The 19,325-nt window shown below is 57.2% G+C and overlaps 1 protein-coding gene and 1 long non-coding RNA gene across 12 annotated transcripts; one reads left to right on the top strand and one right to left on the bottom strand.

The window, feature by feature from the left end:
• Positions 1 to 907: 907 nt before the first annotated feature.
• Csnk1g2 (casein kinase 1, gamma 2) lies at positions 908 to 19,279 on the bottom strand. Of its 11 annotated transcripts, none has more exons than XM_087558970.1 (13): positions 19,039 to 19,279; positions 6,693 to 7,120; positions 3,713 to 3,753; positions 3,562 to 3,631; positions 3,335 to 3,483; positions 3,005 to 3,239; positions 2,846 to 2,931; positions 2,677 to 2,761; positions 2,401 to 2,549; positions 1,970 to 2,053; positions 1,760 to 1,866; positions 1,577 to 1,633; positions 908 to 1,445 (listed from the first exon to the last, which is right to left on the bottom strand). In XM_087558970.1, the coding sequence occupies exons 2-12, from the start codon at positions 6,877 to 6,879 to the stop codon at positions 1,579 to 1,581; spliced, it is 1,248 nt and encodes a 415-aa protein (XP_087415096.1). In that variant the 5' UTR covers positions 6,880 to 7,120; positions 19,039 to 19,279; the 3' UTR covers positions 908 to 1,445; positions 1,577 to 1,578.
• LOC148004448 (uncharacterized) lies at positions 4,706 to 6,320 on the top strand. The gene is made up of 2 exons (XR_015625063.1): positions 4,706 to 5,062; positions 6,222 to 6,320. It is a non-coding gene; the product is annotated as an uncharacterized LOC148004448 (long non-coding RNA).
• Positions 19,280 to 19,325: the final 46 nt, after the last annotated feature.

The following is a 19,325-nucleotide window of genomic DNA, read 5'->3' on the forward strand; positions in this document are numbered from 1 at the left end:
TTAACTGCACTGTACATGACGGCTTGCCAGTTTTCTCTGTCCACTGGGAGGCCTCAGGGCATGTAGCTGCTGTCTCAGACTGGCAGGAAGCACCAGTGAGCCATCCCGCCTGCTCAAGTGGATTGGTTTCCGTTGTGTCTGTGTGTGCCATGTCTGTGCTCATAGAGGCTCATGGAGGTTCGGAGGATGCTGGCTCCCCAGGAACTGCTTACACATGTGCTTGAGTGGTGACTTGGGTGCCAAGAATGCAATTCTGGTCTTCTGACTGCCATCTCTCCACCCCTTCAGGTTCCCACCTCCATCTTCCCTTCTCCCAAGGACACACCAGAAGAGGGTGTCAGATCCCATTACAGATGGTTTGTGAATTGAACTCTGGACCTCTAGAAGAGCAGTCACTGCTCCTAACCGCTGAGCCATCTCTCCAGCCGCTTTTAAATTGTTTGCTGGGTGGTGGTATCTGGGTAAGCAGGAAGCCCTGGAGCCCATCCCCAGCAATGCAAAGGGAAACTAAGTGGCACGCAGCAGGCTTACTTCACCCCACCCCCACTTCCTTTCTGCTCGCCCAGGCAGCCTCTTCCCAACTCTACAACAGGCGGGTCTCACTCTCCTCGGCGTTTGGCTTCTGAGGCGGCTTCCGGTCTGCAGCCGCACTGAGGCCACTGCCCTGCAGGTGTCCCATCTCGGCGGGGATGCTGCTCTGATCCAGATCTGTCCATCTGCTTGGGGACTACTAGGTCCCTCAGGTTTGGAAGAAGCAGCCTTCCTGTCCCACTCAAGTCTCACCACAGTCTTCCCTCTGTCCTACGGCAGTGCCCTCAGTACTTCCATGATCCTGCTGGGTCCTTGTCAGGTCTTGAAACAAGACTTGAATTGTTCTATGGATGGTAAGACCAGGCTCACACTCTGGGAGGGTTTTATTTTCTTTTATTCTTTTTTTTTAAAAAAAGCCCCTAAACTCTACGGCTTCAAGGAAGCGCCAGAGAAACATAAGTTCATTTCTGTACACGACGTAAAGCAAGAACTCAGCTCCCGCGACCAAGGCCTGGCCCTCCCGTGGGACCGCCTCTCTGCGGCCCCGGGCCAGGCGTTAAGGCGATTCTGTCCCATGGGCCCTGCACGCAGGGACACGGGTCACGGCCGCCCTGGCTCTGTAGGGCCCATACCAGTCCCTGTGCAGTGACCATCCCACGCTCCGCCCCGGCTTTGGTGCAGCATTGTGGTAGTGCACTTGCCTCCCCTTTGGTGGCTGAGGCCTCCCCGTGTGATGCCCATGCCCGGGCCTGCCCCCCCTCGAGAAAATGGCCTTTGGATTGAGGGGACAAGCTGGACTTTATGAGCTAACAGGGGCGCAGCAGGGACGGCGCAGCGCTTCTCTCCTGGTTTTAAATAGTTAATGCTCTCGAAGGGGATGACGAGACACGGGTGTAGAGATTTCCGCCAAAGTCCTGTGTGAAGGAAGTGACCCCAAGTCCTGAAAGACGGTGCCTGCAGGTGGGCCAAGGAGCCCCACGCCACTGAGGACACTACCAGCTTCCTAGACACCCGCTTGGGGATCTTGGGCAGCGGCTGCACCCACCCTCACTTATGTCGCTGCAGCGATTTTCTCTTCCTCCTCTTGAAGAAGCAGCAGCACCTGCACGGGTGACAAGGGTGGTGACGGGTTATGTGGGGGATGGTGACCCAGGAGCTGACAGGAGGCGATGAGTTTAACAGCGGCCAGCATGGGCAGGCTCCAGCCGCCGCACCCCCTGGGCCTTACTTGGTTTCATCCGCCACCTCTACTTCTGCAGGGGCCGCGATGGGGGCGTTGGAGTGGCCCGCGGTGGGGTCGTCTGTGTTCAGCTCTCCATTGGTGGAGTTCAGCGCCTGAGGGGTAGTGGCTATCAGGATAGCATCTCTGCTTGCTCTGCAACAGATTTCACAGGACCCACCAGCCCCTCTAGGACGAGCCCGGAGGCGCGGCCCTCACCTGGTTCTTGGTGTGGAGCTGAGCTTTGTCACGATGTGGCGGCTGGGAGGGCACATCAGGATGGACGGTGCCGATAGGTGTCGGCTGCGAGAGCGGATGTCAGGACAGGATGGAGCCCCAGGTGTCGCTGCAGCCCCAGGACAGTTCCTGACCCGCGCCCTGGCCCCAGGCGCCCCTCACCTTGGAGAGGTCGGCCCCTCCCACCGAAGCTTCCACCCAAGCCCTGCTGTATAACCGGGTCTGTGTCACCACCTGCACCCCTTCACCTGTGGGCCTCTCAATCCGGTTCAGTTGAAGGGGTTCACTTCAACTGCTGGCCTCCCAACCAGGGGTACCTTTCTTCTTGTGGGGGACCCATCCAGTGCATGGTATCCCCTAGTGCAACCCTCACACACGAGCTCTAACTCGGAGCTCACACTGCCTGCTCGTACCAGGGGCTTGCCGGCCCAGTCATACTCGTAGTCAAACACGTAGCCGCTGCGGTCGAAGAGGTCGGTGAAGAGCTTCCTCAGGTAGTCGTAGTCTGGCTTCTCAAAGAAGTCTAGGCGCCGCACATAGCGCAAGTAGGTGGCCATCTCCTCTGCGGAAGGGAAGGTCCAGGTTCAGTAGTCACACAGGGAGCCCAGCACGGAGCAGCATGGCTCTGGAGGCGTGGCCTCACGATGGGGCAGCACTAAGGGGGCGGGGCGCAGACACCAGTTCCTTACCCGGGAAGCTCTCACACAGCACCTCGATTGGCGTGGCACGCTTGGTATCACCAATCTTCTGGTAGCGTTCCTTCAGCGTGTCCGCCTGCGTGAGGTGACCGTGGCCTTAGAGTCAGCACCCAGAGTCCATGCCCGCACCCCATCCCCCAACTCGAGAGGCCCCACCCACCTTGAGCCCCTGCCAGGGCAGACTGCCGCGTAGGAAGTACATGAACATGTGCCCTAGCGCTTCCAGGTCGTCCCGGCGGCTCTGCTCTGCGGGGACAGAGGGGCTCAGAAGGTGCCCCGGGCCCCGCCTTCCTCCACCCCTGCCCGCGGCCCTGCTCACCCTTGCCCAGGTGCGTGTTGATGCTCATGTAGCGCGCCGTGCCCGTCAGGCTCTTGTGCTCGCGGTACGGGATGTGCTTCTTGGTCTCAGGGTCGATGTACTCCTTGGCCAGGCCAAAGTCGATGATGTGGATGGAGTGCTGCCGCTTGCTGCCCGGCCGCCCAACCAGGAAGTTCTCAGGCTTCACGTCGCGGTAGATGAGGCTCTTGGTATGCACATACTCCATGCGCGTGATCTGCGGGTGACCCGAGTCAGCGGGGTGGGAGTGGGAGGCTCAGCGCCCAGGCCCGCTCGCCCCTCTCGCTCGCCCGCCCACCCCACCCCTCGCACCAGCTGGATGGCGATCATCAGCACCGTCTTTAGCGTGAAGGTGCGGTCGCACAGGTCGAACAGGTCCTCCAGGCTGGGCCCCAGCAGCTCCAGCACCATGGCGTTGTACTTCCCGCAAGGGCCGAAGTAGTAGACCTGAGGGACACCTTCTGCCAAGGAAACATCGATGCTGGGTGTGCGGAGCCCCTGCCCGCCTAGGAGTGCCGCCCCCCGGCCCGTGTCCTCACCTGTGGTGCTGAGCTGCTTGTAGAAGCGGTACTCCAGATGCAGCTGCGGGGCCCGGGACTTGATGGGCTCCTGCGGGGCAGAGGTCGGTTAGCCAGGCCCTCTTCCCAGGCAAGGGCGCAGGGCAGCGGGGCGAGGGCAGGGCACACTCACCAGTTTGATAGCCACGTACTCATTTGTATACAGGTTCTTTCCTGGGGAGGCAACAGAGAGACTGAGGACTGCGGACTAGCCTCGAGCAGGCCACAGAAGCGCATGGGAATGTATCCCCTCCCATTGGCTGTTAAATGTCTCTGGCCAGAAGGTCCAACTGCCCAGGGATCCCAGACACTTAACTACGTGGCCCCTCTCCCTGCGTGCAGTCATGGGGACATATCTCCCCTGAGTCCCAGCAGTCACAAGAGCCCATTCTCACTGTGGAGGCTGCCCCACAAAACCATACATACTACCAAGATGGCTGGCTGAGGGGATGGAGTGCGCAGTTCCCATGCTAACCCCACCCTGGTGAATCCAGCAGCTGGCTCAGCCCCAGTCAGGTTCTCCTAGCAGGGCTCCCATCTGCTGTCTGAGCACAGCACAGCCCCTAAGCACCCTATGCTCACCTCAGCATCACTAGTCACAAAGACCACCTCCAGGGCCACACCCAAGGGCTACACCCACCACGCCTTCAGGGAAAGGCCCTGCACAGGGCAGCAGAGCCACAAACTTGTGAAGAGCTCCCTCAGTCTGCCTGAGGCCTAGGTAGCCCTTTGGGGTGGTGTCCAGCCCCCCGGAGGGATGCTCACTCCCTGCTTGTCCTGGGTGTCTCCATCACTGTCCAGCTGCCAAGGACATCAGCACGCAGCTCTCATACCAGGCCGAGTTCAGAGGCCACTTCTAGCTGGCTTGTCTCTGTCTGACAGTGATGGCCTCCCATCTCCTGTGACCCACCAAGGGTATGCCAGGTTGTGTAAGGTGAAGCGTCATGAAGTGTCTTCTACGAGGTGGCTCAGTGACAGTCCAGGTTGCCAAGGTCTGGTTTCTACCTCTCACCCTGCAGGCACCTCATGATCTGGGTGAGCAGCCAAGGGGCGTCCCTTGCAAGGGAGCGGGGCCTGCATACTGTGTGGAGCCGGCTCTCATCTGGAGGGCTGCTCAGGTCTCCTTCATGCTGGAGGTCAGGCTTCCCCAAGGGAGCTCTAGTCTCCTCAGCTGCAGCTGCTAATGTCTGCATTTGTCTAACTTTAACCACCTCAGGTCACTCTTGCGTGGCTTCTCCCCGGGGCTTCTCACTGATCCAACCCTGCTCTTCTGCTCGCGCCCAGCACCTGAGGCGTGTCAGAGCACGCAGGCTGAAGGTGTAGCAGCAGGTCAGTGTGGGCAGGCGTGCTGGCCCCGAGGATGCACGTGTCTCCATCTTAGAGGCCAGCACCAGATGCGAGCTGCCAGCCCCAGCTCAAGCTCCCAGAATCCACAGGAAGGAGAGAAATGAGAACCCCCAAAGTTGTTCCTGACCCTCACAAGGTGTGTGTGTGTGGCATGTCTGTTCCCCAACATATACACATTGAAACTTTCTTAAATGTGTGGGAGACTGGGGAGTTCAGCGCTCAGTTCTCGGCACACACATGGGGGCTCACAACAGTCCCTAACTTAATTCTAGGGGACCCAGAGCCCTCTTCCAGCCTCCCCAGGCACGTACACAGTGCACAGTGCAGCGACACACACAGGCAAAACAAAACTCTAAAGAATGGGGTGGGTGGGGGAGGGCTAGGCGCAGAGGAGCACACCTCCCATCCCAGCACTCGGGAGACAGAGGCAGGCAGAGCTCTGAGTCCTGGGGAGCCAGGGATGCAGAGCAAGTTCCAGGACAGCTAGAGCTACACAGAGGGACCCTTTCTTACAAAGAAAAGGGAGAAGGGCACACAAAGGGACCAAGTGTGGCCCCATAGTCAGAGGAAGAAAGCTGCACAGACGGGGGCTTCGACTTCCCAATTTAATCAACAATGATCACTCCACAGATCCAAGGCGCTCAGCCACTCGAGGCCAGACCACCAGGCTTCAGAGTCAGGAAGGCAGGAGGGGAGTTGGAGGGTGAGGGCTCAGGCAGGGAAGCAGCTCAGGCTCACCAGGGAAATTAGCTCCTTCAAGGCTCACTCTAACAACCTTGCAGGGGTGGGGGGAGGGAGACAAGTTCTTACTGTGTAGCCCAGGCTAGCCTGCCCTTATGAAGAACACCTGGGTCAGCATCCTGAGGCGTGAGGCTAGTTCACAGCTGGGGCTGGACTCCTGGCCTGGCTCCCAGTAAGCACACATCCCTCCCCACTGAGGTGCTAGGCCTAACCCAGGATAGGGTGTAAACAGCTGACAGGAACTCTGAGCGGGTCCAGTGGTGAGGGGGCTGGCCCTGCACTCTAACAAAGGTCAAAGTGCACAGGCTCCACCCCTAGCAGGAAGCAGAGGAAGCAACAAGCACCTGCACACAGCTCCTTGCAGGGTCTTTCAGGGGTCACACACCTCAGTGCCTGCACAGTGATCTGTACCAGGACCTGACTCGTGAGCCGCTGTCTGAGGCCAGGACCCTGGGAAGGCACTGCTGGCTAGGAGCCCATGCATGGATGTATGTATTCAGGGCTGTACTTTTTCTTTTCTTGTTTTTCTGGCTGTCCTGGAACTCACTCTGTAGACCAAGCCGGCCTCCAACTCAGAGATCTGTCTGGCCTACCTCTGCCTCCAATTGCTGGAATTAAAGACATGGCCACAATGGCTGGCTCCAAGGTTGCAATTTGGTGTCTTATTATGTAGGTAGGAACCATCTTTCACAGTTGGGCTCAGGAGGCACCTGAAGCAACAGGCAGAAGGCTGAGGTCCGAGACCACAGAAAGCACAGCCCCGACCCAGGGCTGCAGAGGCCCTGCACCAGGCTGGGACCTGTGCTGGCTTGAGCAGGCCAGGGAATGCTACAATACTCTGCTCTGGGGGAGGAAGGGAACCGGAGCCCATGACATTGCTGTCCCCTCAGTGTGGCCAGACTCCCCTCACATGACCACTGCAGGCGAGGTCTGGGAACAGTGGACCTGATGGCCACAGAGCTGGATTCCCTCCTTCCTCCTGAGGGGCCTAGTGACAGACTGGAGACGGGACACACAGGACTCACCTAGGCGAAGCTCCCCGAAATTCCCACAGCCTATCTTCTTGCCGACTCGGAAGTTGGGGCCCACCATCAGGACCCCTGAGCTGGTCCCCGAATTGCGGACGCCGTGGTTGCTCCGATTCGTGCCGGTTTTGGACATTCTCCTGCCCTCCTCCAACTCCCCCTTCCCTCCTTTCTTGTCAAAATCCATAAGTTTGTGGTACCCTGGCCTCTCCACGGTGACTCTGCCGTGAGATCCGAGTGCGAAACCTGAGCTCGCGCCCGGCCTAGTACACCATTGCGCCTGGTGGCCCCTTGGCTCCCGGCTATTGACACCCGGGTACGCTCACAGGCCCGGCCGAGGTGCTCATCTTGGTGGCCTCAGGGTCACTTGCAGAGAGAGAAGACATTCTGCCAACAGGTCCCACCGCCTTAAATCTCGTGGTGCCCAGCTGTGAAGAAACAGAGGCCCAGGTCAGGGCAGAGTACGTGACACGCCTTGGTGGTCCACAAAGACCTCTGAATGTCTGAACAGGATGGGTAGCATCCCTGCCTAGAGGGGACATCGCTCCCTGTGGGGACCCTACTGCCCTGCTCACCCTGGGATAAGAGGTCAGAGATCACAGCAGAGGCTGCTGTGACCAAATGGAAGCTGACAGAAGTGAGAGGCTGGGGTGGAGTGGCCATTACTCTAACTTGCCAGGTCACCTGGTGGCAGAGGAGAGGACATTGGACAGAGGATAGAGCCAACAAAGGGGACCCACAGTTCACACACACCAGCCAAGACAAGGAAAGTGGCAGATGGCAGAATAAATCAGTGCCCAGAAAGGGACAGGAGCCACAGCTGATCTCAGAGGGCAGGTGGAGGGACTCCAATGATGCTGGGAGGTCACGGCACGCAGTGCTGGGTGATCAGGGAGGACTCGGGAGGCCCCAGGAAGTGAGTACTGGCCCCTCCACCCTCATCTACAGCTCTCAGCCCCAAGGCCCTGGCTTTTGCCATCCACCCATGGGCAGCTGCAGAAGTGCCCACAGCGGGGCAGACGGGATGCCTGGAGCACAGTGCTTCCCGCCTGAAGACGCAACGTCTGCAGTACAGGGGTTACTGGGCTCTGGGAGGATTACTGGGGTCATTTGTCTTGTGACCAGGGCAGTCAAACTGTCACACACTGTAGGTCCCACGAAAGCTAGGTCAAGAAGCAGCCATGGTTCCTCTGATACTTGGCATTCCACAGCCTGCCAACCTCAGGCCTGCCTCGGCCCAGCTGCTCTCTCCACCCAGCCTGATCCAGGACCTGCTACTAGAGCTGGCCTTCACCACTTTGTAGGTGCTTCTGCTCTCACCCCAGTTTCACCCCCCATCACTGGATGGGAGTGAAAGGGGGAGAAGAAAGAGCTAGATCCCTAAATCTAATTTCTTTCCTTTTGTTTTTTCTTTGAACAAAACTACTTAACCACAGCCAACCCCCTGAACAGCCAACAGCGCTAACTGTATCTTGGGGCCCTCACATTTAAATACCTCTCCAAAGTCTCCAGAATTGCAAACATCACTCACAGAAACTATCTGCAGCTGGCAAACCACGCCTCCACTAGAGCACTAGGCAAATCAGCCCGAAGCAGCCCCATGTCCCCACACCTGGGATTAAAACAAAAACAGCCTTTAAAGAAACTAAATTTCTAGATTTCTCACTACACACTATGGCACCGGTTGTGACCTCACTGTCCAACTGTGTGCAGATGTAATTCACGTGCGCAGGCAGGTGGCTGTGTCCTTTACCAAGTCTGTCCCTGAACAGGCCCCAGGAGTCGTCCTGCCTCTAGCTCCCTGCCACCGACTAGGAGCGTGGGCAGCCATGCTACTCTTGTGACTTCTCTGAGGCAGGGGCTGCTGGCCCACAACTCTCTGCAGCCAGGCTGCCCCAATCTCTTTTCTTTTCTTTTTTTTTTCGGAGCTGGGGACCGAACCCAGGGCCTAGCAAGCGCTCTACCACTGAGCTAAATCCCCAACCCCTAGGCTGCCCCAATCTCACAGACCTGACGGCCTCTGCCTCCTGAGTGCTGGGACTGAAGTTGCAGCTGCCATGCCTGCTTTTTCTGTGGGTGCTGGGGTCCTCATGCTTCCAAGGCAAGTACTTCACCCACAGAGCCATCACCCAGGGCCTGTGCAAGTTTTGTCTCTATGACAAGATTGTACTCTGTAGTCTCGGGCACATGCTCCCAGGCAGCCATGCAGGGGAATGTGGATGTGTACTCGATCTTGGGCACATTTGCAGGGCTTGCCAGAACCCCACGCTCGGGCAAGGGAGGGCCTGAGGTCCCGCCCCTCCCATCAACAATTTAGGCAGCGAGCTGTGCACTTGTTCGTGCCTGCTCGTGTTTACACATGTTTCTCTGCCTGGTTGTGATGGCAGTGAGTGAGGAGAAGCCACAGTAGTTTCACGTCATCCCACCTGTCCCTGACAGGACTCCCCATACCTTGGCTCTCCTGCTAGGGAATGAGGGAGCTGTCAGCCTGGCTCTGCAGTGGAAAAGTCCAAGCTCCTTCTTTAGCCTCCAACAGGGACTTTCCTCAAGATAAAGGGGACCCGAGAATAACACAGGAGGCATGGGGCCCATGTGTCTCACAGCAGCTTTACCATGAGGCCCCACAGTGTGGGCAGCTAGCTATATCACAGGTCACCCAGGATCTGCGCTCCACCTACAACACCCACAAAACACCCTAGGACAAGCCAAGGCCTCCCCATCCTTCCTCATCATGGAGACCATGGGGGAGAGGCTCTCCGTGAGCTAGGCCTGCTCCTACCCCTGTCCTCAGGACACTGAGTAACTGCATGGGAGGCAATGGAAGGCAGACCTGGAAGACTGGCACCATGAGACAGATGCCAGTGCTGTGGCCATAAAGACAAAGAAGAGATGGGTATGGATTGGGACCTGCCCAAGGACCTGTATGCCTAACGGAGTGGGCGCAGAAGCAGGAGACTGGCCGGGCTGTGCCCAGGCCAGAAGAACCTGGTAAAGGTTACAGAGCAGAAAAAGCAGCCGCTCTTCACTCTCACCCAAATGTCATTCAGAATAGCCCCTGGAGCCTGTGTTCACATGCCAACCTCCCTGATGGGCGTCTCTTCCCATAGGAAGGACTAACAGGGTAGAGTGCCCACTCACTGTGCTGGAGGCCCTGGGTCCCCATCTCTAACACTTAAACAAAATGTGGGGATGCACACTCATGTCAACATGCAGGAGAATCAGGAGTTCAAGGCTAGCCCAAGCTACATGAAACCCTGTTCACAAAAACATCACAAGTCAACAAAATGGCGGCTCAGGTAATGCTGCCTGGGCCAAATTTGATGACACATGTCTGATCCCCAGGGTCTACACTGTGGAGATGACTGACTCTCACAAGTTGTCCTCTGACCTCCAAACATATGGGGTAATATAGACACACTACCCTTATACACACTAGATTAAAAACCACAAGCACCGCAAGGCCCTGGGTTCGGTCCCCAGCTCCGAAAAAAAGAACCACAAAAAAAAAAAAAAAAAAAAAAAAAAAAAAAAAAAAAAACCACAAGCACATAGGCATACAGGGTGCTCTCGGGGTAGCCCCCTGCCCCCAGCATCCCTCATCCATCTGGAGGCATCATTCAGAGACAGAGCCCAGGACTCTAGCCGTAAGTTACCTCAGTCGTCAACCCACACACAGGGAAGGGTCAAAGAGGGTGGAGGGTATGCAGGAAGCACTTGTGTCCTGCCACAGAGCTGCACACACCTCAAGTCCCCAGACAGGACATCGCTGGGAAGTCAGGTGCACTCCCTCATCCCACAGTGCTCGGCCCGGGTGCACCCTTCACAACCTACAAGAGGCCACCATGTGCTGGGTGTAGGGGACGTGAGGCAGCAGCATCAGACCTGAGAGTATGGACACCTTGCTGTGTCAGACACAAGGACCTGCACAGTGATGGATGCCAATGTCAGTAAAGAGTTGTCACCTGCTCATCGCACACTGACACGAGGCATCCCAGGTCACTAGAAGCAGCAGGGCCTCTCTCAAGTTTGGAAAGAAAGTACGCAGATGGAGCTTGGTCCTCAGAGCCCCCAGCAGCAGAGGACATCACCCTTTGTTCTGGGGGAGGACAAGGATGGGTTGGCCCACTGTGTCTTCCTCAGCCTGTCTGGATGGCTGCAAACCAGGGACCTGCGGTGCTGCCCACAGCAGGCCCAGTAGCCTACGTCTGATATGTGGAAGGCAAGACCCAGGTGGAAAACATGCACTGCCATGGTCGGCAGCACCAGCCCAGGCCAGCTAGGATGTGCACGGGGCAGGAGAGGGTAATGGGGCACGTGCTGGGCTGCACTGGGGCACGACAGCAAATGAGAGGCAGAGGAAGGGACCTGCATGGGGCACAAACCACAGGCGGCCTCAGAACAGGTAGGCTGAGGAGGAAGCGGGTCCTGCTGTGCCCTGTGCCTTCCTGGGCCAGTAGGTGTGCTTCCTGGGTAGACATGGCAGACAAGCAACACCAGTCACCTGTACATCTACTGTCCCCATGCATCCTGCAATACAGTTGGGGACACCACAACAGCCACTGCCTGTCCTGTCAGCTCCATGGGGTCATGGGAGGTGGGTAGGCCAAGGAGGCTGTGAAAACTGGCATGAGATAGGGCCATGACTGTGTGGGATGGTGGGCACAAACAGAGGTCACCCAACACATGGACCCCTCCTGTTTACATGAAGAGCTAGGTTGACATGGGCTGTGTGGCCGTCAGTAGTATGAACACATCACAAGAAGGCTGTCACTCCAGCACAAGGGCCAGTGAAACAGGCAGCCCTGAGCATGTGTGGGGTGACCTGAGACCCTAGAGAAGGGGAAATGCCTCTAACCCTGGTCGTGGTTGAACCTTGGAGCTAAAAACAGAGCCCTTGAAAGGAGGGCAGGGCTCCCCAGTCCTGAATAAACTGTCACTGGCCTGACCCACAAGGCCTCGAGTCCAATTCTTTCCCCAGGTCTCCAGAGGTGAGCTCAGCCACAGAGCCAGCTCCATGGGGCCCCGCTGCGTAGGGAGCCGGCCGACAGCAGACTGGACTCCCAGCACAGACACACAGCCCTCCTTGCAAGGCCCCAGCACGCACCTGCCCTGTTCTTTTTGGGGTCCCCCATCTTGCTGGGGCCCTGGCTGCTCCTCTGCCGGAGGCCCCCCGCCCCTTCTCTGCATCTCCACTTAGTGATGTCACAGTCCCTGGCTGACGTCACTGGCAGTTCCCAGGCTAGACCTCGCACCCACCTAAGGGGACAAGCAGGGACAAAAGCTACGAGAGCCCTGCAGTGGATGGGGTTCCCGGCTGCAGCCCCAGAGCCGTGGCACATGAGGACTCCCAGCACTGAGTATCCTGGAAGACAACTCAAGAGATTTGGGGATCGAGCCAAGCTGGGAAAGGAGCTGGTGCCACCTGGTCAGTGGGCAACAGAGCTGTGCATTGGGTCTGGATCTGAGGACCAAGAGACATGCACTACCCCTCAGGAATGAGGCGATGGCAGAGGGAGAGCCCTTGAGACTCACACAGGCCTGTATAATGGCTAGGGGGCTTCTCAGTGTCTTGTCTTTGGAGGAAAGCACCTCAATATCACCATGGCTCACCTGTTCCTGGTCAGGAGTCACTGTTCCCACAGGCACAGGAAAACTAGCTGGGGCGGAAGTGGAAGGAACACTATGGTGGTGGTGTGGGAATGCTGGGCTTTGCTGGCAGGGGCAGTGGAGCCAAGCCAGTGTGTATGGGGATGGTGGGGGGCTTGCTGCTGTCCGCAAGGAGCTCACCACCAGTGCCCAGAAAAGGCCTGAGAGCCGGGACCACAGCCCTGGAAAAACCTGTGTATGTGCCAGTGTGACAATGAGGGTGGCAATCATCTAGGGGACCCAGACAGACTGCGGCCTCAGCCACATGAGCTGCAGAGCCTGCAGTGACTGAACACACCAACACAAGTGGGTGAGCACTGACACAGGACAGCACATGGACCTACTGAAGCTGCAGCCCAACACCCCGACAGCCAGTGTACACTCAGTAGAGCAAGGAGCCACTACCCTCCTCGCCGCACCTCTGATGTGCGAATGTTCCCTCTGCACAAAAAGGGGTGGCTGAAGGGAGGACAGCAGGAGCACTCGGCTCGCACTCGGCTCACACACGCATACCAATCAGATCAGAACACCCCACACTAGAGCAGATGGTGTCCACAGGGACACCAGGTCTGAGACCAAGGACGTGCTACTCTCTGCACCTATGTGGGTTGCCATAGGTGATGTGGTGACTTTGCTCCTAGGAAACTATGGGCCGTGTCTGGGACACGGTGTGGCTCTTATCACGAAGGAGGGGGAGGGCAGCATGGAACAGAGACAAGGGTGCCGCTTACCACCCACAAAGCCATGCAGTTCCACTGCCAAATCTAGTGGGGCAGGCCCAGAGCTACAGGAAGACAAAGCAGGGTCAGTGAACATATGGGTAGACAGTTACCTACCACTGACCACCATCTTCTGTGTGCACCCAAAAAGGACAACTCAGCCACAGCAGCAGACCCTGGGTTGGAGGGGGCTGTCTACTGGGAATTCTGGAAGTGTCACCAGGAAGGGTCACAAAAAACTCTGACCCTTGGTTTTCTTTCTGAAACAGAGTATGTATGTAGCCCAGGCTGGCCTTGAACTTGCTGATGCCTCAAGCACTGGAATTACAGGCATGAGGCGAGGTACACTGACTTGGATTTTTTTTGTGTGTGTTTGTGTGTGCTTATATGCCAGAGGTTGGTGTCAAGGGCTGTGTTTCTACATAACTCTCCACCTTATACTGAGGCCATGTCTCTCTCTTGAACCCAAAGCTTGTCACTAAAGCTCCCACAGCCAGCTCAATGTGAGGACGGGGTCACGCCTCCTGGGCCCTGGGACCAGAGGTGGCCACAGTGCCCAGCCTGGCATCTAAGTGAGGGCTGCAGACCTGAGCTTAGGTGGTCATTTACCTACTGCCTTCCCCAGCTGGCCTTGAACCCCAGATCCTTCTGCCTCCTTGCCCTAAGTGTGAAGACCAGTGTAAGCCAGCATCCTTGGTTTTAACATTTTAACAACAGAATACTGGGGTGGGGAGGGGAGCCCAGAACTAGACATTCCTATATAGGTGAAGGTGACCACCAAGCTTGACTCTGAGGGGACATCTGTCCAGGGGACATCTGAGTACTGCCGGAGCTGACATGTGGATGGGCCAGCACACACCCCTGGCCTCCATTGGGTGGGGTCAGGTCATCACCAAGTAAAGCACAGGGCACTGCACACAGCTGCCCACCAGGAGCAGCAGGGTCTGCTCTGCCTAGGCCATGCCTCCTCCCAGGGGCCCAAATGGACAGCCAAGGGCAGCATGTAGATTTTCCAGGAGCCCACAGGGGTATGCCCTGATAGGAAGCACAGGCCTCAGACACAGTGAGTGGGAGAAGACAGGCTAGCGCCTGGAGATGCACACCACCTGCCAGCCCTGTGGGCCTCAGCTTCCCCTAGCCTAGCCCTTCAGTGCCTGGAGCAGCTCTGCTTCCCATGCCCCTCCCCAACCTGCATACACACCTGAAAACCCTACACACAAGCCTAAGCCTGGGCTAGCGTAACTTTAGCCCCAGGGGTGACTTTAGCTGCTCCAGGGTGCCCTTAATCTTTCCCACTGTAACACCAGGAGAATATGCACTGACCAAATCCCAAGAATCAAGGAGTTGAAGGCCATTCTCAGCTACATGGAGGTCAGCCCAGGCCACCTGGGATGCTACCTCAATAGCCTACAGCAGAGTCAAGGATAGTTTCCCTGTGTGTAGTGCCACAAACCTTTGCCCTAGCATTCAGGAAGCTGAAGGAGGCATGAGTTTAGGGCCAGCCTGGACTATATGGTGAGTTTAGGGCCAGCCTGGACTATGGAAGTTATAATCCTATCTCAAAACACAAACCAAGGATGCTGAGATGGCTCAGTGGGCAAAGCTCTCACCACGCGAGTCTGACAACCTGGGTCAATATGGGACCTGTACCAATATGATCCAGGCCAGCCAGGCTCCATATAGAGCCTTGTGTCAAAATCAACAGTGCACGGAGAAAAGCAACCTCACCAAGTTGCCCTCTGATCTCCACAGGCACACAATGGCATGTGGCACCCATCCACGTGTACACCTGAGACACACAAGATCAGTTAGGGGGTTGGGGATTTAGCTCAGTGGTAGAGCGCTTGCCTAGCAAGCGTAAGGCCCTGGATTCGGTCCCCAGCTCCGGAAAAAAGAAAAAAAAAAAAAAGAAAAACAAGATCAGTTAGGCTAGCCCAGGCTTAGGCCCATGTGTAGGGTTTTCAGGTGTGTATGCAAGGCCAAGCACGGTGGCCACAGCACTCAGGATCCACACAGGAGGACCTGGTGTTCGAAATCATCCTAATCCACATGAGCCCTTGTCTTACAAATCTAAAGTTAAAGGAAGCAAGATGGGGTTTCCTCGCACATGGGAGTCGGCAGGTGGTAGCCTGGCTGGAGACTCACGCCCATGGGCCTCCCTGGCACAGACTGTCCTTCTGTCCCCTGGTTTGTGCCCTGTAGTCACAGGCTTGTACAGTTCCATGTGGGACATCCTGGTTTTCGGTTTTCACTAGACTCAATGTGAGGCTGCATGCTGCACTGCACTCTGACCCACCTCAGAGACTCTGCAAGATCTGTCTTTTAACAGGATGTGACCGCATCTGTCTCGCCCTGGTGACGCTGAGTTCTTCTGAGGGGTGAGGGCGTGGTAAGAGGCCCAGGGCAACCTGAAGTTTCGCTCCTTCAGGAAGGTAATGGAGGCTGACCAGCAGGAATGGTCCCCTGACCACTGGGTCCTAAATGTGAACAACCTCCTAGTGTGGGGCTTCTTTCAGAGAAGAAAGGAGGGGAGCCACCACAACCCCTAGCCTCTAATGGGAGCACCCAGGGCGTGGCCTGGGTCTCAGTGAGCAGAGACAGGAACGCCAAGCATCATGTCCTCACTGTCACCAGGCACTGGGTGTCCCTGGGGACTGGGAACCAGGGCCTGCTCCTCTGCCATGTTTGTGCATGGACATAAACATGGAGCCAGGCAACAGATCTGACGGCTGCAGGGCTCAGGCGCAGCTCTGACTGCCACCTGTTCTGGGTGTTCTGTGCCCTCTCTGCCCAGGATGGAGCCTCTTGGTGACAGTACAGTGTGGGGCAGAGCATAGAGGATGGAGTTCATAGGGTCTGAGGGTTCCCATAGACCCACCCAAGGGTGAGCAGGCAGAGTGTCTCCTCAGGTGACCAGGTGGCCGTCCAAATACTCTATGTATGGCTCTGCATCTCAGAAGCCCAACAGCACACACCTTACAGTCAACACACCTCCTGGGGACCAGGATGGGAACAACGTTGACCCACTGAAGTCAGAGCAATTCATGTGCTGGTCCCACACAAGCACTGCTCAACCTCTGAATGACACAGGAGTGGATAGGACAGCAAGGGGACAGAGTGTGTCCTAACCCACAGGGCCACACATGATGGGCTTCCTCAGAGTACATCCATCCCGGCTTTTACCAGCATATTCTCTGGCCCACGTCACTGATATCAGGCTGCCAGACCCTGGTCCTCTTATAGGGAACAGGTCACCTCTCTGTAAAAGGTGCTTTGGCTGCCTCATGGACATCATACCACACAAGCCCCACAAGCCCCAGATTTGGGGTCTTCTCAGCTCACCAGCTGTCAGTGGAGTGCAGACACCTCTGTGAGCTTCGTATCTACAGCTGTGCCAACACCAACCAACAGGCTCTCAGGCAAAGACTGCCTGGGGCACTGACTGGCAAGCCAATGTCCAGCCTACAAGGGCAAGGCTTGGGTCCAGCAAGAGCATGGCCACCAAGCTAGTGCACGTAACTGTGGGTGAACACAGTCCTACCCACTTCTCCACCATGACCTAGCTCCAGGACCCTTGGGCTAGGACCTCCTTCACATGGCCCCATCTGTCCCCCGGATTACAAGAAAGCCGCTAGGGGCTGGAGAGATGGCTCAGCGGTTAAGAGGACTGACTGCTCTTCCAGACGTCCTGAGTTCAATTCCCAGCAACTACATGGTGGCTCACATAATGGGGTTGGGTGTGTCCAAAGACAGCTACAGTGTGCTTATATACATTAAGTAAATAAATAAATCTTAAAAAAAAAAAACAAACAAGAAAGCTGCTGGCCTGCCCTATACCATCTTGACACCAAAGGCCACATTACAGGACACTTAGCCACAGCAGGATCCTACAACCCTGCTTTTCCTCACTCCTCCCACCTGGTTTACCACACAGCCAAGAGCAGGACCTCACCAGCCCCTAGCTCCTTGCAGAAAGGATGTTGGCTGCTGTGGGAAGGGGCCTAGGTGGGCATCTCAGCAGGAAGGAGTCACACAAAATAAATACCGCCTCTCAGTGTCTGCCCTACCTGTGTGTGGCCACACATTCCCGGATCCTGCGTCTCAGGACGAGCATCCCTCATTCATAAGCCACCCATGAACACAAATGTCCCCTGCGTCTGTCTGGCACCACCAGTGTCTCAATTCACAAATGGGCACGCTGGCCTCCTCAAAGCCAGGGATGGGCATGTGGGAGCAGTTCAGTCACCAAGCATCTTACCGACATTCTCTGCCAGAGGCAGTGACTGTATGATTACAGAAAAATCACAAAAATCACATGGTATGACCATGGTGAACACCATGGCTGCCTGGCCTCTAGGATGTGCTTGGAGCCCACAGTGAAGTGACCACTCCAAGGTAAATCAAAGCAGACGAGAGGCCACCTCTCCTTCCAGAAATAAGAAACAAGCAGACACTGCATCTTACCCCACTTGCCTGCAGCAGGCCCTGGAGCCTAAATTGGCTTTGAAGCTCTAGATCTGGCCCTCCCTGGAGGTTCTCAGCACTCTGCTCAGTCCCTCTGGTTCTTCCCCATGTCAGGAAATCACCAGGGCTCAACCTCTGTGGGAAGGGTGTGAACAGTGTCTTGTCCAGGCCCTGGAGACCCAAGGCAGACAGGCATTGCACACCTGTGATACTGCTTCGGGGCGTGGGGGTGGGGACACAGGACACGGGAACAGACCACCAGCCAGTACCACAGACACTTGTTCCCTACACCCAAACAAATCCCCCAGGGCAGGCGAGGGGCAGACAGTGTTCACCCTAGCACCTGAGTTGGTCAGCATAATCTCTGTAGGCAGCTGGGGTTTCTCCTATAGCAACAAGGCCTTTGTGTCTTCCACCTACCAGCTCCCAGAGTCCCCACTTACCCACCGAGGTTCCTGGACAAAGAGCCTCCAGATCCCTGAGGGACGGGCTGGGGAAGCAGACTGCAACCCAGAGCGGAGACAGACAGGTCTCCACCTCCACACCACCTCCCAGACTGCTTCCTGCAAACTGCCATCAGGAGGCCACCAAGATGAAAACCATCTGCCCCCAACCTAGAAGTCCAGGACACCGCAGAAACCACTCTCTGCAGACATTCTTTCGAATCCCATCTCTTACTGAAAAAGTCACCCGTGCACAAAGTTGGGGCCGACGAGGAGGACCGGTCAGGGAAACCAGCAGCCTGCTCAGACATCTCACCCCTCCCACCTTGATCCGTATGTTTCCGGAAAACAAAGCCTGTGGCCAGAGCGGAAGGGGGAGGGCACAGGCAGCTGGGCCTAGAGTTCCTAAGCAGCTCCCTGCAACAGGTCCTCCTCCACCTAGACAGGACCCTCTGTCCCTGTTCCTAAGACCCCCCGGCTCTTCACCCTCAACAAACCATCAGGCCCACAAACAGTGAAGAGTGAACATCAGAGGAAAGGCTGGGAGTGTGGACAGACAAGGAGTTAGAGTCCAGATGGCAGGAGGCCTGAAAACCAGGTGTATAAGGGATCTGGGGACGAGAAAGGAACATAAGGGCGACACAGAGAAAAACATGGGAGGGGGTTGCAGGTGGGCTGAACACCTAGGAAGGAAACACAAGAAACTGGGAAGTCAGAGCGTAGGAACACGGTTGGGGTCAGAGATGGAACACTGAGGCAGAATGAGGTCTCAGGGGGAGGGTGACCGGAAGTGGGGACGCCTGGGTGTCGCAGGTGAGCTGAGCACCCAGGAAACAGTGCCCACTCGAACTCAGGGACAAGAGAGCCAGAGCAAAGGTGGAGACAGGCAGTGAGGGATACTGAGGCAGGGTGACCGGAAGTGGGGGTCGCCCGGTGCAGAGCACCAGTCAGGAATCGTAGGATGAGGACCGTTCAAGACCCGGCGCGGAGTGGGGTTATCCCGGGTCAGTGGGAGTCACGGGGTCCCGACGCGGCGGGGGTGGGGCGCAGCGGACCCTGCGCGCGCAACATTACCTGCGCCCCGCCTGGGGCCCGCGGGCGGCGGTGGCCGAGCTCAGCAGCGCGGCGTCCCCCGCTCCGGGCCCCGCGCACGTTCGCGCTCCGGCTCGGGCCCCCGCTCCGGCTCCCGCGCTACAGGGGCCGGCCTCGGCATGTTCGGCGGAGAGGGCCGGGCTCCGCCGCTCCCCCGCGCCCGCTCCGCGGAGCCCCCGCGCGCCTTACGCCGCCAGCGTCGGCCAGCGGGGGGCGGCGGCCTGCGCGCTCCACTGCGCAGTCGCAACCCGGCCGCGAGAGGCGTGAGC

Source organism: Rattus norvegicus, chromosome 7 (genome assembly GCF_021556685.1).
Source record: "Rattus norvegicus strain SHRSP/BbbUtx chromosome 7, alternate assembly SHRSP_T2T, whole genome shotgun sequence".
Lineage (NCBI taxonomy): Eukaryota > Metazoa > Chordata > Mammalia > Rodentia > Muridae > Rattus > Rattus norvegicus.